Source organism: Musa acuminata, chromosome BXJ2-3 (assembly GCF_036884655.1).
Source record: "Musa acuminata AAA Group cultivar baxijiao chromosome BXJ2-3, Cavendish_Baxijiao_AAA, whole genome shotgun sequence".
In the NCBI taxonomy this organism is placed as follows: domain Eukaryota; kingdom Viridiplantae; phylum Streptophyta; class Magnoliopsida; order Zingiberales; family Musaceae; genus Musa; species Musa acuminata.
Genome location: NC_088340.1, coordinates 8,688,344 through 8,709,082, shown reverse-complemented (window position 1 = coordinate 8,709,082; position 20,739 = coordinate 8,688,344). Strand labels below are relative to the sequence as shown.

At 43.1% G+C, this 20,739-nt stretch overlaps 3 protein-coding genes across 9 annotated transcripts; all 3 read left to right on the top strand.

The window, feature by feature from the left end:
* The first annotated feature begins 989 nt into the window (after positions 1-989).
* Positions 990-7,185, top strand: LOC103977901 (squamosa promoter-binding-like protein 14). 2 transcript variants are annotated; one of them, XM_009393557.3, is made up of 3 exons: positions 1,000-1,462; positions 6,128-6,264; positions 6,364-7,185. In XM_009393557.3, exons 1-3 carry the CDS (start codon positions 1,101-1,103, stop codon positions 6,966-6,968), a joined length of 1,104 nt encoding a protein of 367 aa, XP_009391832.2. In that variant the 5' UTR covers positions 1,000-1,100; the 3' UTR covers positions 6,969-7,185. The 2 variants fall into 2 exon arrangements, with proteins under 2 accessions (XP_064954968.1, XP_009391832.2); XM_065098896.1 differs by having other exon boundaries at positions 990-1,462; positions 6,128-7,185.
* A 466-nt stretch (positions 7,186-7,651) lies between these two features.
* On the top strand, positions 7,652-10,768 carry LOC135607236 (ETHYLENE INSENSITIVE 3-like 3 protein). 2 transcript variants are annotated; one of them, XM_065098894.1, is made up of 2 exons: positions 7,652-7,857; positions 8,648-10,768. In XM_065098894.1, exon 2 carries the CDS (start codon positions 8,709-8,711, stop codon positions 10,560-10,562), a length of 1,854 nt encoding a protein of 617 aa, XP_064954966.1. In that variant the 5' UTR covers positions 7,652-7,857; positions 8,648-8,708; the 3' UTR covers positions 10,563-10,768. The 2 variants fall into 2 exon arrangements, with proteins under 2 accessions (XP_064954966.1, XP_064954967.1); XM_065098895.1 differs by having other exon boundaries at positions 7,686-7,857; positions 8,622-10,768.
* A 4,121-nt stretch (positions 10,769-14,889) lies between these two features.
* On the top strand, positions 14,890-20,112 carry LOC103977898 (bZIP transcription factor TGA10). Of its 5 annotated transcripts, none has more exons than XM_018822820.2 (11): positions 14,890-15,262; positions 15,731-15,837; positions 16,512-16,564; positions 16,681-16,818; positions 16,907-16,954; positions 17,053-17,112; positions 17,195-17,272; positions 17,363-17,450; positions 17,539-17,810; positions 18,719-18,958; positions 19,650-20,112. In XM_018822820.2, exons 1-11 carry the CDS (start codon positions 15,159-15,161, stop codon positions 19,812-19,814), a joined length of 1,353 nt encoding a protein of 450 aa, XP_018678365.2. In that variant the 5' UTR covers positions 14,890-15,158; the 3' UTR covers positions 19,815-20,112. The 5 variants fall into 5 exon arrangements, with proteins under 5 accessions (XP_018678365.2, XP_018678364.2, XP_018678367.2 ...); XM_018822819.2 differs by having other exon boundaries at positions 14,892-15,262; positions 16,904-16,954; XM_018822822.2 differs by having other exon boundaries at positions 14,894-15,262; positions 16,904-16,954; positions 17,378-17,450.
* Positions 20,113-20,739: the final 627 nt, after the last annotated feature.

Below are 20,739 nucleotides of genomic sequence, written 5' to 3'. Positions count from 1 at the left end.
CCAACTCCCAAAAAAAACAGTGATTCGAATTAACAAGTTATAAAGATAAAACTTAAAGATTAGTGTTGTCCAGTTGAGGATGATATTAGGATTTAGAAAAAGATTGCATGAAAAATTTATGTATGTATGAACAACCATGAATGGTCTTGATCAGAAATCAATGGAGCATTTAAGATGACTTATGTTGTGTGCTATAAGGAAACCAATAGAGGGACCATCAGAAAAGAAAATTCAATTTTGATTAATATAACCTAAGATAGATAGATAGATAAAAAAAAAATCATCAACAAATGGTGAAAGTTTTAGTTGACTCAAAACAGTTGAAAATGGAAACTTTAATTCCATTAAATAGTGGTCCAGTCCTCAGCCAGTGTAATTTCTTGGAAGGGAGAGGGAGAAGGTTGAGAATCTAAGCAATTCAACTCCTAGATTTCATCCTTTAATTTGCTAGATATGCGGTCAGTTCCCAAGGAGTCTGTGAGTAACAGCAAAAGTCCAAGAACCTGAAGACCCATGAGCGACCTCAATCAAATCCAAAGCTCCTTCCAAAAAGATTCTCCACCAATAAGATTCTCTTCAGGCACACAACTCCATATTATAAAAAGGAAAAGAAAGGAGGCACATCTTATCTTATCAGAGCAAAAGCACAAAGATCTACCAAAAGTTGCTTTTCCAAGACATGCACAGTCCTCAGCCCCCAGAAAACTCAAGGAAGATATATGTTTTGTATATATATATATATATGAAGGAAGTAAAATGTGTTCGCAGAATGAACTCTGCAAGGTGAAGGTCTCTATTCGCGTAAAGGAGCACTGTTCGGAGAGCACCGTAAGAGTACTGCCACTGTTCATCCTGGGTAGGATATAGTAAATAAGTGTACAGGCACAATCTCTCTGTCTGAATACTTTCCAGTCTGATGGTATTATGCAGCAAATAGCTCCTCAATATGGCAGTGGCAGCTTTGTGAGGCAGCAGAAAGACACAAAAACCCTTCTTTTAGCCCCACTTGCTCTCTTTAAAGAAGCCAACTGCCCTGTTTTAGGTCTCCCTCTGGTTTGTGAGTCCATGGATGGGCTGTAGGGAGAGCTGCAACAGTGAGGATGGACTCAAGCTCTCTCAAAGCTTCTGGGGCCTTAAGTGGCGCCAGTGATGCTCTCCATGGGCTCAAGTTTGGGCAAAAGATCTACTTTGATGATGGTGGTGGTGGGAGCGGAAGCTCCTCCAAGGCACCGACAGCTCCGGCGAAGGAGGCGGCGGCGCCACCGCCTCCGACAAAGAAGGGGAAGGGCGTGGCACAAGGTGGGGGGCAGCAGCCGCCTAGGTGCCAAGTGGAGGGGTGCAATGTCGATCTGACGGGGGTTAAGGCTTACTACTGTAGGCATAAGGTTTGTGGGATGCACTCGAAGGCGCCTAAGGTCGTAGTTGCAGGCTTGGAGCAGAGGTTCTGTCAGCAGTGTAGCAGGCAAGATTTACTTCCTGTTTGATCTTTTTTGTTCTTGCAGGCCTTGTGTTTTCCTAGAGGCAGCGAAAAAATATTTTTCCTTTTAGTATGCCCCCCTTCTGAATCTGGTTTTCAGGATAAAACTTTGTGAGATAGATGTTGATCTTGATCTTGAGTCGTGGGTTAAGCCCTCTTCCAAGCGAGTCTTGATAAGGAATTCGCTTGCTGTTGCTCTATGTTTGTCGGCTTCATGTGTTAGGTTTGGGATTTATTAATCTATAGGCTTTGTTTTAAGTTCATGGGAATTTGGGCTTTCTGTTGCCAACAATAATGACCTCTAAGAAGCAAAAATCATAATGACTTGAAGATTCACCTTTATTATTGTTGTTTCCTACATATACTGTTAGGCAGGCTGATATTGGACCTTTTTGGGAGTGTTTTGCCTTTTCGGACTCTTGAGTTCTGGATGCTTGTGAAGTTACTTTTCAGTTCATATCGCAATTTCATTTATTCTCCTGTTTGCCTTTTGATTGAACAGTTCATATATGTACATCTTGTTGTTCGAAAAAAGAGATCATCTTCGTTGTCCTGTGAACTTGCCACTTGATAATATGTTTTATCAGATAATAACTTATTTGTTGGGTTGAATTCTAGTCTGTCTGTATAGAATGCTTAACATCGTTTACACAGGCTATGTTGTCCCTCTTATTTGTTGCTTTCTGGTTAGTCTTCTCTAATTCGTCTGCATGATTTATTGGTACTGGATTTATTACTTTGTTTCATATTGTGGCATTTGAGTATCTAAGGTTGTTCTCTTTTTTCTTTAAAAAGAAAAAAGACTGTGTATTACTAAAGCCGGGCTAATTACAGAAGAGTTAAAAATGGGGAAGATCATCTGCAGAGGTAACTTTTCCCGGTTAGTGCTGAGTCCCCTAGTAGAAAGATGATGTGAGCCTCACCATTGTTGCCTCTAGGAATGTGACAAAGTTGGACTAGACTGACCTCATCGGTTAGATTCAGAATGCCCTGGAACAAAGATCTAAGATGCCATATTTATATTAGAAGCGAAACTAATGCAGTTCAAGGAGTCGGAGAGAAGCCGCATGTTGTGCAGTCCCAGCACTTAAAGCTTTCTGTAAGCCTTTGAGAATGGCAAATCCTTCAGCATGTGTTGGAGATGCCACGTGACAAGGAGAACATCCAGTAGCTAATTTGTTTCCATGTCGGTCCTTGAGGATGTAACCACAACCAGCATTTTAAGAGTTAAGCAAAAAATCTCCATTGCATTCGAGAGTGAAGTCATGATCCGGAAAGATGATAGATGACAGAGTTGCTGATTGATTTGGAGATGCTCCCCCCAGATTTAGTTCCAATTGGAGAAGATCATTGGTGGATATTACCACCTTCCTCCATAACAATGAGGGATTGGCCTGAGGGTTGCGAAAACAGGTTTTATTTCAGTTTAGCCAGATATAGCATAACGATCAAGCAATGATGCTTCAGAGCTAGAAGGGTTGAATCAAAGCAGAGGGGTGAGTTTTGTAACCAAGAACCTTGGGACAGCTCGCACTCGAAAAAAAAAAATTGCTTGGGAGAGTGTGAAGCGTTTGCAAATGTGGCAGGGGCCAACTTGGGAATGGAGGATTTGGGATAAGTAGTTCGGAGTAGGAAGTCGGTTTAGAAGAAGTTTTCACATAAATATTTTGATTTTGGGATAAACATTTAGGGCCCATGGTGCCTTCCATCCAAGCCAAATAGCCTCACTGATGAGTATTTAGGATGTTGGTCACAGGATTTTGTATGTTTTTTCCCCTCTTTTTATACTTTATCATTTTTTCAGTTTAATACGTATTACTGAGTTTCAATCCACGGTAATATTTTCAGATTTGTGATTCCCATGTGTCCCTATTATGTCAGTCATCTCCTTCAGAACATTTAGTATGCACTTCCATTTTGGTTATTGTGGGACAGTCTATCTGGAAGTTGCCTCTCTGTCCGTTTATTAAATTTGACAAGACTTACGATGCTGTTCTCATTGATATCTGTTGCTATCTGCTTGAGTCATTAGGTCACAAACCAAAAGCCCAAGTTAAAATTAATCTCTTTTCTTGCAGCTATGGATCCATCAAAAGAAGGGATATGAATCTTTTATGATCTAGTTAAAGAATTTTACTTGTGCAAGTTATTAAATCTAATGATTTTAATAATATTTGTGGGTAAGCCTATAAATTGATTCCCGTGTCAGAAATGGGGCCTGACTTCAGGGTTCTTCTTTAATTGATTTGACCAATTCTGTGTCTTCTCTCTGATTACAGCATTTGTCAGTGGATTAACCTGTTTTCCTTTCTGTGACAATTCAGTGTGGCGGTTGTTCACACATTTTTCTCAAAATCAGACAGTCGTTCACATGTTCTTCTCAAACAAGAGCAGTTGTTCACATGTTTTACTTTTTCATTTGTTTTATTTTGTATTTGCTTCCTTTTGAATACATGAAACCTCAGTTTAGTCCAACCGTATGATAGGATACTCATTTGCTGCATTTTGGAAGGCAGGATTCTTTCAGATTGTCTTTCAAATTATGTATTGACTCCAAAGAGAGGTATCATGTCAGTGTTTTCTTTACCTTTTTCTCTTTTTCTTGTTGGTGGTCCTATTCCACTGACTCGGGATCTTCTCTTTTATTTCCTACTTCTTATCACATATTTTCATGCTTTGAGTTGCAAGCAAAAAAAAAGTATTATGTTTCTTAGATCTTTGCACCTCTACTCGTTGGCAATACAACTGCCATGTAATGTGTTTGGCCAAAGACCACCAACCACCACTACCCGTTTCTCTTTTCTCCCACTCTTTCTTTCCCTCTTCTCTTTCAGTTTAACTCTGCTGCTGTTGCACTACCATGTTGGACTCCTCCACCCGGCTTATACATAAACTTTGTTAACAAAAAAGTAGTCAGATAAGTCGTCGGCTTCCAAGAATTTTATACAAAGACAAACTTTTTCCACAAAATTTTTACTAAAAAGAAAAAAACACTATAAAATTAGTTATTTTCTGATTCCCTACTAATAATTAAACCACAAGACTTTAAGTTCAAAATCTACCAGCCTTTCTCATGTATCTGTGTCTATTTCTAGCTCAGGAAAGTTCCGTCAAGAAACGTTTGATCTTGGCTGCCTGACCAGGGAAACTTTCATACTCCAAATTTAGCTGATTTTTGTCTTTTACATTGCTTGGTTGATACTGGATTATCATTTTAATTGCTTACTTATTTCCCTAATAACCATCCAATCCTATTACATAATGTGAATAATCTGTTAGCAAAGAAAACCCAAGAAATAAAACTCACTCAACAATTAATACTGACACAAATTTGTATTGATAAAACTTCATGCTGAGGGGGGTAATGTTATAGTTTTCAGAATATCTAGCACGAGACCTGTTCTCTTGGGTGGAGAACACGATCACTCTGGTAAGACATCAGTGGTTTAATTGCGAATAAAGTTGTAACAGCAGAGGACACATGGTTTATTTTGGAGCTCCTCTGTAATATATTTGAGTTGTGTTAGAGTCCCCAGTGTAAATCATACTTTTCCTATCATTCGTAGTAGCTGTACATTTTCTGTTTTCTTTGCCTAAAGCTGTCATGAGCTCTCTGAGAATAATCACATAGTAAATGATGTGGAAGTTAAACTAGGTAGTTTAGTGCTGATAGAAGTAGCATTTATATTTTGAACATATAACAAACTGGAACTGATGCCTTGGACCATGAATCAGTATTAAGTTGTGGCAAATATCATGAACTTATGCTTGAACTCCTAATTAGTCATATAATATTACAAGTGATGTTAATCTATTGTTTTGTTCATCCTAAGAATTATAAAATGGTATTGTCCAAATGATATTTATCAAGTATTGTGTTCCATTGGATTTGTCCCTAATTGCATTGATGGATAAAATATGTCCATAAGATGGTTGGCATTTATTGTTCACTAAACTCATGACTTTTAGAATGTGAAAAGGTGGAACTGAACATAAGATGGTTGACATTGTTGTAACTAAACCGGACGAGAACAATATTTCCCCTGTGCTAGAATCCGTTTTGTACGACTGGTTTATTTTTTAGTGCATGAGGTCATGCATGGTCTAGAGTCGTAGATCAACTTGTTTACCCTTCACCGCTAAGTTGGTATCACATGAACCTCAATGGCTGTCTCATTCGATGGAGTTTCAATTCATGTCATGCTAAGGTTTCATGTAGATGGGATTTGACAATATTACTTATTTATCAAATTCATGCAAATTGTGATTCAAACCACCATTAATAATGTGAGTTAGAATTTTCTTCATTCACTCTTATATAGTAAACATTTAGTACATTTTCCTCGAGAAAAAGTACATTGGAGAGGATTCACACAAACTGACATGAGGTTGAGCCTTGAGAACAAGTAGTGGACTTATTTGGGAAGCTCCATAGAGCATTTTCATATGCGCTAGCTATTCTTCATGGCCTCCCTATGTTGATAGAAGGCTTAGAGAACGGTGGTGATGTTAATTACAAGAGTTGGTATTAACATTTCTCTTGACCTAATTTGTTGTTATTTTCGATGCACAATATGCAGTTTATTTTCCGGGAAGTTTGAATCAGTAAATACTTTTTGCTTTTTAAACACCATGGCTACGTTATTACAGGTTTCACCAATTGTCTGAATTTGACCAAGGAAAGCGCAGCTGTCGTAGACGTTTGGCAGGGCATAACGAGCGTCGAAGGAAGCCACCTCCCGGTCCATTTGCATCACGCTATGGGCGCCTTGCATCATCCGTTCATGGTCAGAAGCATCTCAATACAGCTGCATCTATATTGTCGTGCCGATATCCTTCTAAACATGCTGCATTCCGGTGTCGTGCTAATATGTTTTGTTTTACAGAAGATCCGAGTCGATTCAGGAGCTTTTTGATGGACTTCAGCTATCCGTATCTCTCAAGTACTGCAAGAAACCTTTGGCCAACTGCAAGGGCTGGCGATCGGGTGGCTTCCAATGAATGGCATGTGGCCTTTGATACTTCACCTGGTGCTGCTGCAATGCATGGCACTCATGCCTGCTTTCAAGGGCCACCGGCAGCAACCTTCTGCTCTCCCATGGAATTTCCACCCGGTGAATGTCTTGGAGGAGTCTCCGACTCAAGCTGTGCTCTCTCTCTTCTGTCAACTCATCCGTGGAGCAGCAACTCTGCCAGAAACCGTGCTCCGGCGATCGCACCAAGCAGCAGCACCTTTGATGGCCCTCCGATGGCCCAGTCAGCCGTCCCCGACAATTACGGCACCAGCTCATGGGGGCTCAGAGGCCATGGAAGCAGGACTAGCTCGCACGAGATCCAGCACGCAGCGGGATTAGCGGGAGCAACGGAGGCCAGCGATGCTCATTTCTCAGGTCAGGTGGAGTTGGCTTTGCAGGAGAATGGACAGTGCCTTGACCATGGTTCAGCTAGGTCATATGGCCATTCCAGTCTTGGCATGCATTGGTCTCTGTAGACCCCGAAGAAACCTTGGCCATGTGGATTGGATGGATGTTTTTTGTGAAGAACAGCATCATGAACTCCAAAAACTCTCCGAATGGTAGTTCGACTGCTTAATATCTTATAGCCTTTATCCATCTGTATGAAACCTATGTTACTCTGAGGCATTAGTATGTTGTGATGCCCTTTTGCTAATCTATTTCCGTAGCCGTGGTAACATCCTTTTCTCTGTAGATGGTCAATGATATGTCTTGGTGTCATTGGTGTCATCGTGTCCGCGATGACGCAAACAATAGATCTGCCGAATCGAAGAAACCAAAGAAAAAAAACGTGCTAAGGTACAGGTGATGTGATGGGCAAGACGAGAGTTCTCCTAGGGGCGATGAATCTGATCTCATCTGCCCGCATTGCTGGTCCTCTGCATGTACTCGAGAGCGACGGGAAGAAGCCAATCGATCGATGGATGGATACGCAGCAGCCTCTGCTGCTTGGCTTGTCACATTTGGAAGTAGTAAAGATATCGGCTATCATTGCACGGTTAATAGGGCGTTCGTGGTAGACCATATCATTGGGCGGTGAAGCGGGCCCCGCAGCATGTGGGACGCGTGTGTTGCTGGGGATGCGTTCCCCATTCGGCGGTCGAGTCTTTGGGCTCGTGGAACATGACGATCGTGGGCTGGGAATAAAGCGGTAGAGGGTCCGCGCGCCCGCTCGATTCCGGTTTCGGTCAAAATCCAACTTGATCCCTCCGCCGTCACCGCCGCGCGACCAAATCCCCGGTGTCGGTCTCTCGCGTCGCCTGGCTAAGAAGAACAAGTCGGAAACGGGAGCCTCCGACGAGCGGCGGCGTCTTCACCTCCTGTGGAAATAAATCCTTACGCGTCGCCTCTCCGACTCCCAGTCCGGTAATCGCTCGGTCCTTTCCGGCTATCCCTTTGCTTGAATCCTTCTGCATCTAGGTCGGTTTCTGATCGGATGTCCACGGTGAAATGCCTCTTATTATTGATTATTTTAATCATTATTTTCTAGTAAAAAGATGGAGTTCTTCTGATCCGATCAGGAAAGAGAAAACGTCTTTCATTGCTTTTGCCTCTTATTTGAATCGAGGGTTTTGTTTTCTTTGATCATGGAGGAAGTATAGCCTAAGGTTCTTTGGTTTTCTTTGGTGGAGAGAAATGGAAAAGCTTGATTTTGCACGCGATTTTCTAATTTTTGTGGTTGATCGAATCCGGCTTGTTTAACTTTTTGAGTCTAATGGTAATTGAGATGTAATGTTGGTTCGTTAAGACATGAGTACTGGAATGATTGAGAAAGAGGGCATTTTTTAATATGTTAAGTTCTTCTTTGATGTCGGTGCGTTTGTAAAGAAGCTGTTTACAGAGATTAGAGTCAGAGGAGATCCTCTGAAATGGTACTAGAGTGTTGATTGATCTCAGGACTTTTCATCTCATGAATTTTCCCTGTCTTGGTACTTGTTTTCCTCTCATGTGCAGCTTAGGCTCATTTTGTCCCTTGTTCTGAGTTCATGTAGCTAGCTTGTATTGGAATTAGCTTAGAATTGGATTCTGGAGTTATGTTGCATGACAAACTCTGATTCTGCTGAACTATTGATTTCTTCTTCAGAAGTTTATTTTGTTTTCTTCCTTTTGGTGGGATAAACCCTTGATAGGTTTTGAATCTGCCTCGTATGAGCAGGGGGGAAGAAGGTTTGTGAGTGGAGTGAATCAAGGCTTGTTGGCTAGTGGTCACCTGTATCATGGATCATCTTGATATAATAGCTCAGGAATTAAGCAGGGATGCTTCAAATTTCGAGGTGGATGGTGTCAAGCATAACAATCTCGACGATAATGATGTCAGCGATGAAGAAATCGAATCAGAGGAGTTGGAGAGAAGAATGTGGAAAGATAGAATTAAGCTTAAAAGAATCAAGGAACGGGAAAAGTTTGCCGCCGAACGTGCAGCTTCGGAGAGGTCTAAGCCAAAGCATACATCTGACCAAGCTCGTAGGAAAAAGATGTCCAGAGCACAAGATGGGATCCTTAAGTATATGTTGAAGCTAATGGAGGTGTGTAATGTTCGTGGGTTTGTTTATGGAATCATTCCTGAAAAGGGAAAGCCAGTAAGTGGTGCTTCAGACAATATAAGAGCCTGGTGGAAGGAGAAAGTGAGGTTTGACAAGAATGGACCTGCTGCCATAGCCAAATACGAGGTAGAGAATTTTGCTGCCCAGAATGCACAGAACAGCAGGAGCAAACATCATCATAGTCTTATGGATCTCCAAGATGCTACGCTGGGATCTCTTCTATCATCATTGATGCAACACTGTGATCCACCACAGCGTAAATACCCATTGGAGAAGGGCATCTCACCACCTTGGTGGCCCTCTGGTAATGAAGAATGGTGGATATCTTTGGGCTTGCCAAAGGGTCAAGGACCCCCATATAAGAAGCCGCATGATCTAAAGAAGGTGTGGAAGGTTGGGGTACTAACAGCTGTAATCAAGCATATGTCTCCTGATATTGAAAAGATCAAAACCCATGTACGGAAGTCAAAATGCTTGCAGGATAAGATGAGCGCTAAAGAGAGCTCCATCTGGTTGGGAGTTCTGTCTAGAGAAGAAATGACTGTCAATCAACTCTGCTGTGATAATGGGATGTCTCATGTAATTGAGAATAGTGGTCACGGGCGGGATAGGGAGGAGCCAAACAGCAGTAGCAATGAATATGATGTTGATGTCCTTGAAGATGTTTCGGGATCTATTTCATCCAAAGATGATGGGATAAATCTGCAGGTTGAAACACAAGCTTGTGCAGGGAATATAACACCTACTTCGTGGGAAGATCGCTTAGCTGAAAATTCCAATCAACTTGGTTTAAGCAAGGATAAAACGAGCCAACAGCCAAAGAGAAAAAGACCACGTGGAAGTGCTGTATCTGTTGACAAGCAAATGGTTGCCACTCAGAGTGAGCCAATGCCAGAGGAAACAAGAAATGCTACTACAGATATGAATGGTGCCGCTCTGACAACGTTGGCTCATCATAGGCCAAGTGTCAACCGCGAGCCTTGTATGAACCCCAACTCAACACATCAAGAGAGAGATTCTGGAAGCCAATATCTGGTACCACAACCTGGGATTAGCAACTTGGCAAGCTTCCCTTGTGTTAATGTTGCTTCAGAAAACATATATATCGGTGGCCAACCATTACCATATCCAGGACTTGGGAATAGTGAACCGCAGAATGCTACCACATATGATACGGGAGCCAACGATGGATTATATAGCTCATCAGGAGGCTTTGGCATCTTGCAAGATAAGCAGCAGCGCCCCATGTCGATTACTAATCATGGAATAAGGTCTGACAGAAGCATTATTTCCGTAGAGAACAATCTTTATGAAAATGTGATGGCACCTAATGCAAGTTCGCATACAGTCACCGGCGAGATGCATCTATTCCTAGATGAACCATTCTACGGTGAACCAGATAAGCTAGTTGACAATTCCTTTGGCGCACTGCCACTAGATTTTATCAGGATCGGCAGCACAGATCTGATCCCTGACCTTGGTGACATATTGCAAGATGATGACCTGATGGAGTATTTGGGGACATAAGTAGAATTGTTGTCATTGTTTTCTGCTAAATTTGCCGGTTTATGTTTTATCCGATCAACTATCTCCAAGGATAAGGTTGCAAATTCTCTTCAGACTGGTTGGTCTCGTCACCACCCTGTTCATTCAGAGAGAATGGTATCGCCTTCTAGTTGATCCTTGAAATGGTAACATGCTGAATATATCATTTGAGTTTTTGGTTGGCACAATGGTCGATCCCCTCAACATGCTGCTGTTCATCCTCAATTCTGTCTTCTTTCTCTTTCGGCCTCAACGAAAAAACCAAAATCACATGGAACAGGTAACATTTTCATGTCTGCATCTCTTTATCTTCATCCTCCTCCTTTATATTTCATCCTCGTGGCCTGCCGTCGCTAGCACCAAATTGTCACATATCTCTTGCAACAAATAATTGGGTTAAAAGGGTAAAATTTTGACGTAGAAAATTCTGAAAATAAGAGATACAACAAATAAATAATTAAACATATGTCTTAAGTGATTTCTTGCATTGTAGAGGATAGTACTGTCGGTATACATGTCAGGATAAATGTCAGATTTGGAGAGAGAGAGAGAGAGAAAGAGAGAGAGAGAGTCAAACACGTAATGACGAACAGTTCCATCCTTGACAGGCTTGGAATCCGTCAGCGGAAGTTTCCTTTTTTATTCCTAATTTAATGCTAATCATCAACATCCTAATTCGACGGGTTAGGTATGACGTACCCGTGGCGGCGGGTGGTGTGGTGCCCACCCCTAATGGACGGCATTTGATCAACCGACGTTCCGGCGGATGGGATCCGCGAGTCACCCTTCGAGGAAGGGGCAACTTCGTAATATACGGGGTTCGCGGAGTGTAATTTGGTGAGGTGCCGTCATCCTGTCGTGTCACCACGTAAGCCGTCATGCGTAGTTCTGCATGACATACGTGCAGGCGGCCTATAAGATGCTGCCACGTGCGATGCAGCATGCGGCCACCTTCCGTCTTTTGGGATGAAATCGAAATCTTTAATGGGTCTATTTATTTTGAGAAGGAAAACAGAGGAAACAGTGCAATCGCTACGAGTTCTTGGACCTTAGACACTGGTTAGCATTAATCTCTATTTTAGAAGGCCGATAGAGGAATTGCATTCTTTTTCTTATCTAATTCCTCTTTTTCTTAGCACATCGATGTGTCATCATCTTCTTTAAGATTAGCAAATTTACGTGGCACCTTAAGAGGGGCCACCCTAATGATATGGTTGACCGACTCTGAGGGAGCTCCTTATATTATATTGTTTTGGGGTCTAACAGCGAGTGAACACCTAAATCGCAACTCCAAATTGCATGCAGATTACCTACGCCCGACCAAACAGACTTGTAATAGAATTGCGAGGGTGCATGATTGACACCTTGAAAACTTGCTTTGATATATAATTTCACCGCAAGGTTTATATATGGCAAGTATAAAGTTGCTCTTCGCAAGTTTTTCCCTCCACGCTTGGCATTTTTGTACCGAGTACTACAACACGGGAACGTTGGACGTAAACGTTGACCGATAAAATGCGAGAAGTAAAAGGTGTTCGTTCTAAAACATTGTAAGAGTTGACCAAATGGAGAGTCTGATCTTGAATGAATGATTGAATAGTCACAACAAGCACCTGTGGTGGTCTGTGAGACTCTCTTAATGCTTACAGTACGTACCGAAGCCATGGCATCCCTTCACTGATTCACGCAATCACTTTCAAGTAAGGTTCTGCCCCATCGAGGGGAGTGGGTGGCGGAGCATCGTTCCCATTAATCTCCATATCCAAGTCCCCACGAATTAACATGCTTTGCGGAACATACCTAATCCAATTATCTTCGTGGACATGAACAAAAAGTATTGTCTGTCGGCCAAGCGGAATGTGACACAAGGCTTCCTGTTCCTATTTCCCTCGCACAATTAGAATAGTCCAACTTCTTTGAAGTTGACAGTGAAAACGATTTATTAATAAAAAGGCGTTGAAGACATGATGTTGTTGTCAGACTTCTTCCTCCGATATGTTACGTATCAGTCGGTATCCAGAAAAAAGGACAGTGAAGTAGTTAATCTCCAGTTGCACCTGATCGCTCCTCCTCTCGTGTTTTCAATAGCCTTCTGATGTTACTGTTAAGAAGAAAGTCGCCAAGCAAAATATCTACTTAAATCTCAAGTAGGTGGTTGTCAATAGCCTTGTGTTTTAATGCTTATAGTTTTCTTGTGTTTGCAAGCAACAAGGGACGCGTATACTATGCTTCTTTCAACGTTAAGATGTATAACAATTTTGACTAAGATTATTATTACTGTAGAAAAAGACATGATGCATGGGAAATATATCTAGAGGTCTATGGCTGATAGATGTGAGTTCGTAGTTCATCAAGTTTAACGACATAAGAAGCCTTTCATCGTTATGTATCTGTTTTAAGAATAGTAGCTAGGTTTAGTGCACCAGAGCAGGTACGAGTTATCTGAACCTGGAAGATACGTTAGCTACAAAGACGCTTGTTCAATCCTTGTTTTATCCTGAATATAAATGCTTTAGATTGACTGTAGCAAGCATCAGCTGTAGCACCAAAAGCATTTTGTGTCTGGAGATTCATGTAAACATACATGTTGGCTGCTACATGCCAGCATCACAAGTGTTGTTACTCTAAAACCATTAAACTCTGCACTCTGAAACCATATCTTGGCAAGCTTTAACCTCCATTTCATTCTGAAGATGCACAGGGTCTTCTTGTTCATGTTCAAAATATACATACACACGCGCACTCTCTCTTTCGTTTGTTCTAAAAGAAATCAAGGAAAGGATCCTTCCCTTTCTACTCCTTGATATCCATTTCTAAAAGGTGCAGCCTTCTTGCACAACTACACCAGAAGATCACTAGGAAACTTTAGGCAACAGACAACAACAAGAACTCTATCTACAAACTATAAACAAAGAACAGTCAACAAAATCTCTGCTTGCTTTCCATCGTCTGTGCAATGGATCTAACCAGCAGTCTAATTCACCCATGATGTCATGTGGGATTAGTATACCGTCGTTCTCCCGTTAAGTCAAGTAGGATACAACAAGGGTGTACAGACAATAAACCTCTCTTGTTCATCTGGCTGGCTGTCCACGAGTTTAATATTTGACTAGAGTAGGAAGAATGGCGAGGGTGTATGAATCGTTTGGTTTCTCCGCATACTATTTTATGCGCTGGTCCCACATAAAAAGGCCACGTTGCGGGAGTTGTTGGACCGCCGAAGGGGAACGCTCAAGCAACGCAGGGTTTTAGTGGGGCCCTCCCGCCTGTTGTCGACACAAAGGTCGCATCGAAATGCACCCAGCCGCATACCCCACAGGTTATAAGTGGTTGCACCGGAGCCCACGAAGTGGAGTCGTCCCCGGCCCTATGGGGTGAGGCCGAGTGGTGGTGGAGTGCGCGCGATGGGGTTCTGACGGAGGAGATCGAGGCCGTCCGTACTGGTCCCGCTCTCGGATCAAGTGGGGTCCGCCGTCCAACGCTCCCCAACTTTCCAGAGACGGGGAGACGGGCCGGGCTCTCCCACCGGCCACGTGGTCCCCCGAGAACCGTGGCGATTGCGTCAGCCGTCGTCGAGGATCCCACGCGAACGGTGGAAAGACGAAAACGCCCAAATCCTTCCGTTAATTAAGATGACCTAATTAATTAACCCAATCGACCGCGTGTACTTAATCTTTCCATGGTCCAAAAAGTCGGTGCCATCCGCTGCAAGAAAAGCTACGGCAAAGGAATCATGTGTCAAAAGACGTAGCCCATTCAACACAGGTGCCATGTACGACTCCGAGCAGTCCAAAAGAACATTTCTGATATCTCGGAGTCATTTATGAGCGTGGAGACTACAGCTCGCGTACTTCCTAAACTTCTTCGTAGTCCGAACATCTTCTAATATGAACGCTACAACGTTTTGGGCCAAGTGTAGGAGACCTACGTTATCCATATTCATGTAGGACATCTCAAGGTAGCAACGTACAAATTGACCAGTCAACCTCATCACTATTAGGATTCAATGGTCGCGTATGCAAGGCGCATGATTATGGAAACCCATGTTTATGTCACCGTTGAGTGTGAGATAGGGGCAATACGGTCCAAGAAAAAGGGGTAAGCCGAACCAGCGTTCGGAAAACCGCCCTTGGATCAACTCACGGCCGGAAGCGGTGTCCACTTTCTCCCCATGTAGCTTTCAATTGGTTGACGGCGTTTCTTGTCCGCGTTATCGGGTTCCGTTAGGGAGGTCACTTTACCGCCCTCCTTCCCCTCTTGTCTATCTCGAAGCAACTCCACTAACGCTTCAGAAAATAAAATGGTGCACGCCTCTATGGCCTTCATATTTCCTTTGAAACTACTAGTAGCAGCGGTAGTGGTGGCAGATTAACTTTAGGATCCCCAGGAGGAGAGAGAGAGAGAGAGAGAGAGAGAGAGAGAGATCGGCTTTGTTATACCATCTGGAGCACAGAGAGATCGCCAATGAGTAAAGAACGAAATCGGTTTCGCCATTAATGAGCTGTTTTGGCCCAAGCGGGAGGGAAATAGAGAGAGAAGCAAGCAGAGCCAGAAAAGGAGGTTCTGGCGAGGAATTTGATGGCGAACAAGGGGAGTTCCAGCCAGGGGCAGCCGCAGCAGATCTCCTTCGCCATGATTCATCCTTCTTCGTCCTCCTCCTCCGTCATGCATGGAAGCTTCATGTACTACTCATCTCGCTGGACCTGGCCACTAGCCATGTCTCGAAAATTATTCTCTTCTTTTTTTCATGTGCTTTGAGGGGAGGAAAGTTGTCTTTTTCTCGTATGCGATACATCGATAGGAAATGGTTTGGTTATATGTTCTTGATAGCTATGTTCTTGCTCTAGGTTCCTATCGCATGTCTACAGAATGAAAGATTACCAAGTTTGTTCCCGGGTTTTCTAGGACGGTTTTGTTCCAACGTGGTGTAGATTTGCTTCTAGGAGTCTAGTGATCATAAAACTCTTCATTTTGGTAAAGAAATTTGAAGGTTTTGGTGCATAGACATGCGAAAATATAACCTAAAATTCAATTGATGGAAGTGGGTTCTTTTCTTGGCGACAAGTTAGCTTAAATTCATTTCAGGAGTAGTAGCATGAGTTGGGGCGATTGTTCGTTGTTATTGGAAATCTTGTGCTGATATGATGCAGGAGAAGCAACGAGGCCGGAGCTTACGACTTGGGAGAGCTGGATCAAGCACTGTTCATGTATTTAGATGGGCAGGATCACTCATCATCGCCGGCTCAAGAACAAAGACGTGAGTCCTTCCATTCCATCGTCGCTTCTTTTAATACCCTCTGATATCGGCTTCTTCGCCTATATATCACATGCTTACCTGACACCCAAAAAAAGGTTATCACACCAAAGGAACTAGCAGGATGAAGAACGGGAATCAGATGGCTATTTGAGATTCCTTTCCCAGGAGCCTTTTTGGGTCATGAGAACATCATGCCCAACAGATCTTGCCGTACCGTGTAATTGGCCAGATTTTGGCTGATAAGACTCCAAATCTGGCATCTAATCTTTCTCAAACTTAGTTTATCTGAATAATCTCGATATTTATTGTAGACTGTGACATGTAACGAACAGCTAATGATTACACTGGAAGTTCTTGTGTAGAAATCGATTTCTGTGATCTCTTTCTTTTCCGAGGTGTAGAGATCGATTTCTGTAATCTCTTTGATTTTTTTTCCGACTCCATCTGTCTCATGCTTCTTTTGCTTTCGCTCTCTGTCAGACACACAATCTCCTATGAGTCTGTTTCTCTCTGGAAAAGTTTCATTTTTCTGTCATGATTTTGTCTGTGGAGTCAAAAGTTGGTCCCTTTTATTCTTAAAGAGGAACCGTTGCCCATTTATAGTCTTCTGGTTCGATGTTGCTTTGAGGTGCAACTCGAGGGGATCTAATGCTTACATGACTTCATATGTGCAGAGACTTTGAACATTTTCCCTTCTCAGCCCATGCATGTAGAGCCTTCGACAAAGGTACGCCGGGTTAGAATTCGACTTCGCTTGCGCTTCCGTGGTCTTTCGATACATCTACTTTAGTCTTTGGTGGTTGTTGTATGGTTAGGAGTTCATATGATATCCATTATTCATAGGGTGGAATGAGTTTGGACTCTCCAGCAAGCAGTGGCTCTAAGAAGTCATCGGACCAGGCCATGGAGTTGGGCGACACTAAAAATGATCTCCCGCTTCTGCCTGAGCGAGGAAAGGATTCCAAAGCAGCATCGGTTAAGGTTGACAAGCTACCATCCATCTCTCTCAGAGCTTTCTTCTTTGCATGTTCTTGTTGTGTACATTATGCTATCTTTCTGGCTTCAGAAGGAAGGGAACGGAAAGGGCACATCTGGGTCCAAGACATCAGATCCTAAGGTGAGCTAGTGTAGATCTTTCTATACTTGGTTCTTAACTGTTTCTTTGGAAGTATAAGATCTGTCTAACATTATTGTGTTTATTTTATTTGTGGGCAGACATTGAGAAGGCTTGCACAGAATAGGGAGGCAGCCAGGAAAAGCAGGCTCAGGAAGAAGGTCAGACAATTAACGCAGAATGAGAATCTGTCATCCCAAAACCTGTCGCTTGTGGCCAACAATTCCTCCTTTCGTTCTGCAGGCCTACATTCAACAGCTAGAGACCAGTAGGATCAAGCTCACTCACCTTGAGCAAGAGCTTCAAAGGGCAAGATCACAAGTACCAATTCTCTTACGCTCTTCTCTCGTACACATGTTTGCGCCAGCGAACGCCCTTTCCAACTCCTCCTTCAATCTCTAAACAAAACAGACGTGCTTATTGAAGGGTCTATCATTTGGTGGTGGAGCTCTCCTCGAGGATCAAGGCCTCCCCGCCGTCGTCGGCGGGCTCAGCGCAGGTAACATCCTGTACCAAATATTGTATCTTCGTTGCAATGTCGTTAATGGTATGCGGGGTTACTTCTGATGCGGATGGTGCGACCTCAGATGCAGCCATGTTCGATATGGAATACATGAGGTGGCTGGAGGAGCACCATAGGCTTATGTGCGAGCTCCGTGCAGCGGTGCAGGAGCACCAGCCGGAGAACCATCTACGGATGTTTGTCGACAGTTGCCTCGCGCACCACGATCAGATGGTGAATCTCAAGAACATCGTCATCAGGTCGGACGTCTTCCACCTCATCTCCGGCGTATGGATGACCCCCGCCGAGCGCTGCTTCATGTGGATGGGCGGCTTCCGCCCCTCCGAGCTCATCAAGGTCCTTCGCAACCTACCCCAAACCCAAACCTTTAACATGATCTCTTGCATGCATGCGTGTCGAGAACACTGGGGATTAAAACCCAACGTAGAACTAGCAATTACATCCGAGACTGGTCAATCATATCCATCAAACCCTGGACCCTGTCAGTACTCTTAACAGTTGCCATGACAAACCTAACAGAGAACACATTTAAGTATAACAGGGTTTTAAATAGACAGTGTCGGCTGTTTAGCAAGACAAGAGGACCTTTAGTTAGTTTACTTGAGAATGACATCACCAAATGGTAAGATTCTCATTTGAATAATCATCTGTTCCAGCCGACAGTCTTTTTCTGTCGCCATTTGTTCAAAGATGAACCACTACACTTGGAATATCATTGCAGCCATTGGGCGAAGAGTTTTATTCATCTATATATGTAGTTCTTAAATGTTAAAAGGAAGATGGAGTCGTTGCTTAATGGAAAGGTTAAGTAACTACTAACTCGGTTTAGCTCAATTCTCCAGTAGATACTATTTTGACATGACTGTCATGGGGTGATGTGGAAGTACAGTAGGAGGCATGGGCATTTGATGGCAACCATGATGGAAGAAAGATTTTCCATTACCTGCAACGGGAAGGGAAGTGGTATTGTCTTCTTGTATGCCATAAAGGTGTGCTGGTTTTGCTCTGGAAAGGGATGAAGAACCAGACCATTCTACGCAACCAGCCATTGAGCCGTGCAAGCATGACCTGCCAGTTAATTCTTTCCGTCTCTTATGCATTGTCCTTCGACCCTTCAGTAACTTGACCTAGAAATTAAGGCTCGAGACTCACTTGCAGCGTCATCTCATACGCCTTTTACTTTTCGCTGCATATGCTACATGAGAGTTCTCTCCTTGATGGTGCTCGATGATTATGATTGTTAGATGCTTTTGAGCCACATGGAGCCATTGACGGAGGAGCAGATCTTGGGGGTTTGCGGACTGCAGCAGTCGACGCAGGAGACGGAGGAAGCACTTAGCCAAGGACTGGAAGCCCTCAACCAATCTCTCTCGGACACCATCACCTCCGACGCGCTGAGCTACCCCTCCAACGTGGCCGATTACATGGGTCAGATGGCCATGGCCATGAACAAGCTCACCACCTTAGAGGGCTTCATTCGACAAGTAAGCTTCAGCTCTATATAACTATTCCTTTTTTATTTTCTTGGTGTAAAGGACAACGTTCATAGATTCACTTCTAACCAGTCGAGGCCTGGCATCCTGACTCAAGTGTGGGGAAGATGCCGTCGAAGGGGTGGGTTCTGTGTGGATTGGGTTGACTCCTACTCGCTATTATGCCGAGTCATTGTTGGGGTATCTGTTGTCATGGGTTAGGTGGTAACTTGATAGAACTTTTATGCTTCGTTGTCGTTGATTTCTAGACCATAATCTATATCAAGATTCTTGAACCACTGAAAACAATGTTCAAAAATGTAGGTTGAATAAGTGGTTTGGAGTTTGACAAAGAACACTGATATCATTTGACAAGCATGGTAGGATGAAAGCAAATTCTATAGTAGCAATATATGAATGATGGGTCTACATGCATTTCTAGAATATGCATTTAGAAAAGGAGGAGTTGGTTTGCTGATCAGAATACTTGCAGAAAATATAAGGTTGCTCATCAAGTCTCTCATGACCAAATGCAGCCGCAACATTTTAAGATTGGCATAAACGTCACTTGCTTCAGAAAAATCATGTTAGTCGATGTTCCATAGCATCTCTTTGTTGTGCACTGCAAGTCAAATTTTATTTGTATTTAGCATTGCGAATTCACCCAATACTGGAAGTAAGATATTGTGGGTAATGATGACAGCATGAATGGTTTCAGGCAGATAACCTGCGGCAGCAGACACTTCACCGGCTTTACCAGATCTTGACGACCAGGCAGATGGCACGATCTTTGCTAGCCATTGCCGAATACTTTCACCGGCTCCGTGCGCTGAGCTCCCTTTGGCTCGCTCGACCACGACACGAGTGAGTGGATCAACCCCTGGCATTGCGTGCGAGTGGAGATCAGGCATTGCACGAGGATTAACTTTGTTGTTGGCGACCGCCATCTCTCGGCAATGAATTGACTTCCAGAGCGAAGAAAAGAGAGAGAGAGAGAGAGAGATGCATTCGAGTCTTATTTGAAGATGCATAGATGAATTGATGGCAAGGTGAAATACATTGTGTGGGGGAACGCATGGTTTAGGTTTGACGTCCTCCTCTCTTTGTTCTCTGGCTTTACTTGTCAAACGAGGAAATAATTCTATGAAAAGTAGGGATTTTGGCCATCTTTTACGACTTCTGTAAAATGAAAAGGAAAGCAAGGTGAAGGAGTATACGGATCGAAGAGACCTCTCAGAAAGCGAGTTGGAAGAGCAAAGCGTAAAGAAAGATGCTTGTACGACTTCGCGTTAGCGAGAGGGGGAAAGAGCTCATGTGGCTTCCGGCGTCGGGCAGTATACTTGGTTCGTCTTTCTTTCTCTTGTCAGCATACGGTGGCATACAATAAGCAACAAAAAGAAATGTTCCCTTCCTTTTGGCCCGAAATAAAGGAAGATTCCAGAGAAATTAATAAATAAAAAAAGAAGAGTGCTTTCTTCTTTTATTTCCGGACATCAAATTATGTAATAAATTATGATAAGAACGTTTAGTCCCACGTTGATTAAGAAGTATGGGAATAGAGGACTCATAAGTTCACGGGATCTCCTTTGTCTTTTTACACCTCTACACCGATGCTGGCCTGATGGTCCCTTATCAGATTGACGCCCATCGTTGAGTCCTAAGTCCTTTGCTCATAAGTCCGTAAGTCCGTTGGATCTTCCTTACCCTCACAGGCGTCTTTTGAATTGGGCTACTGATAGCTTACCTGGTAGTCCCTTATCAAATTGAGATTTACCATTTAGTTTAATTTTTGG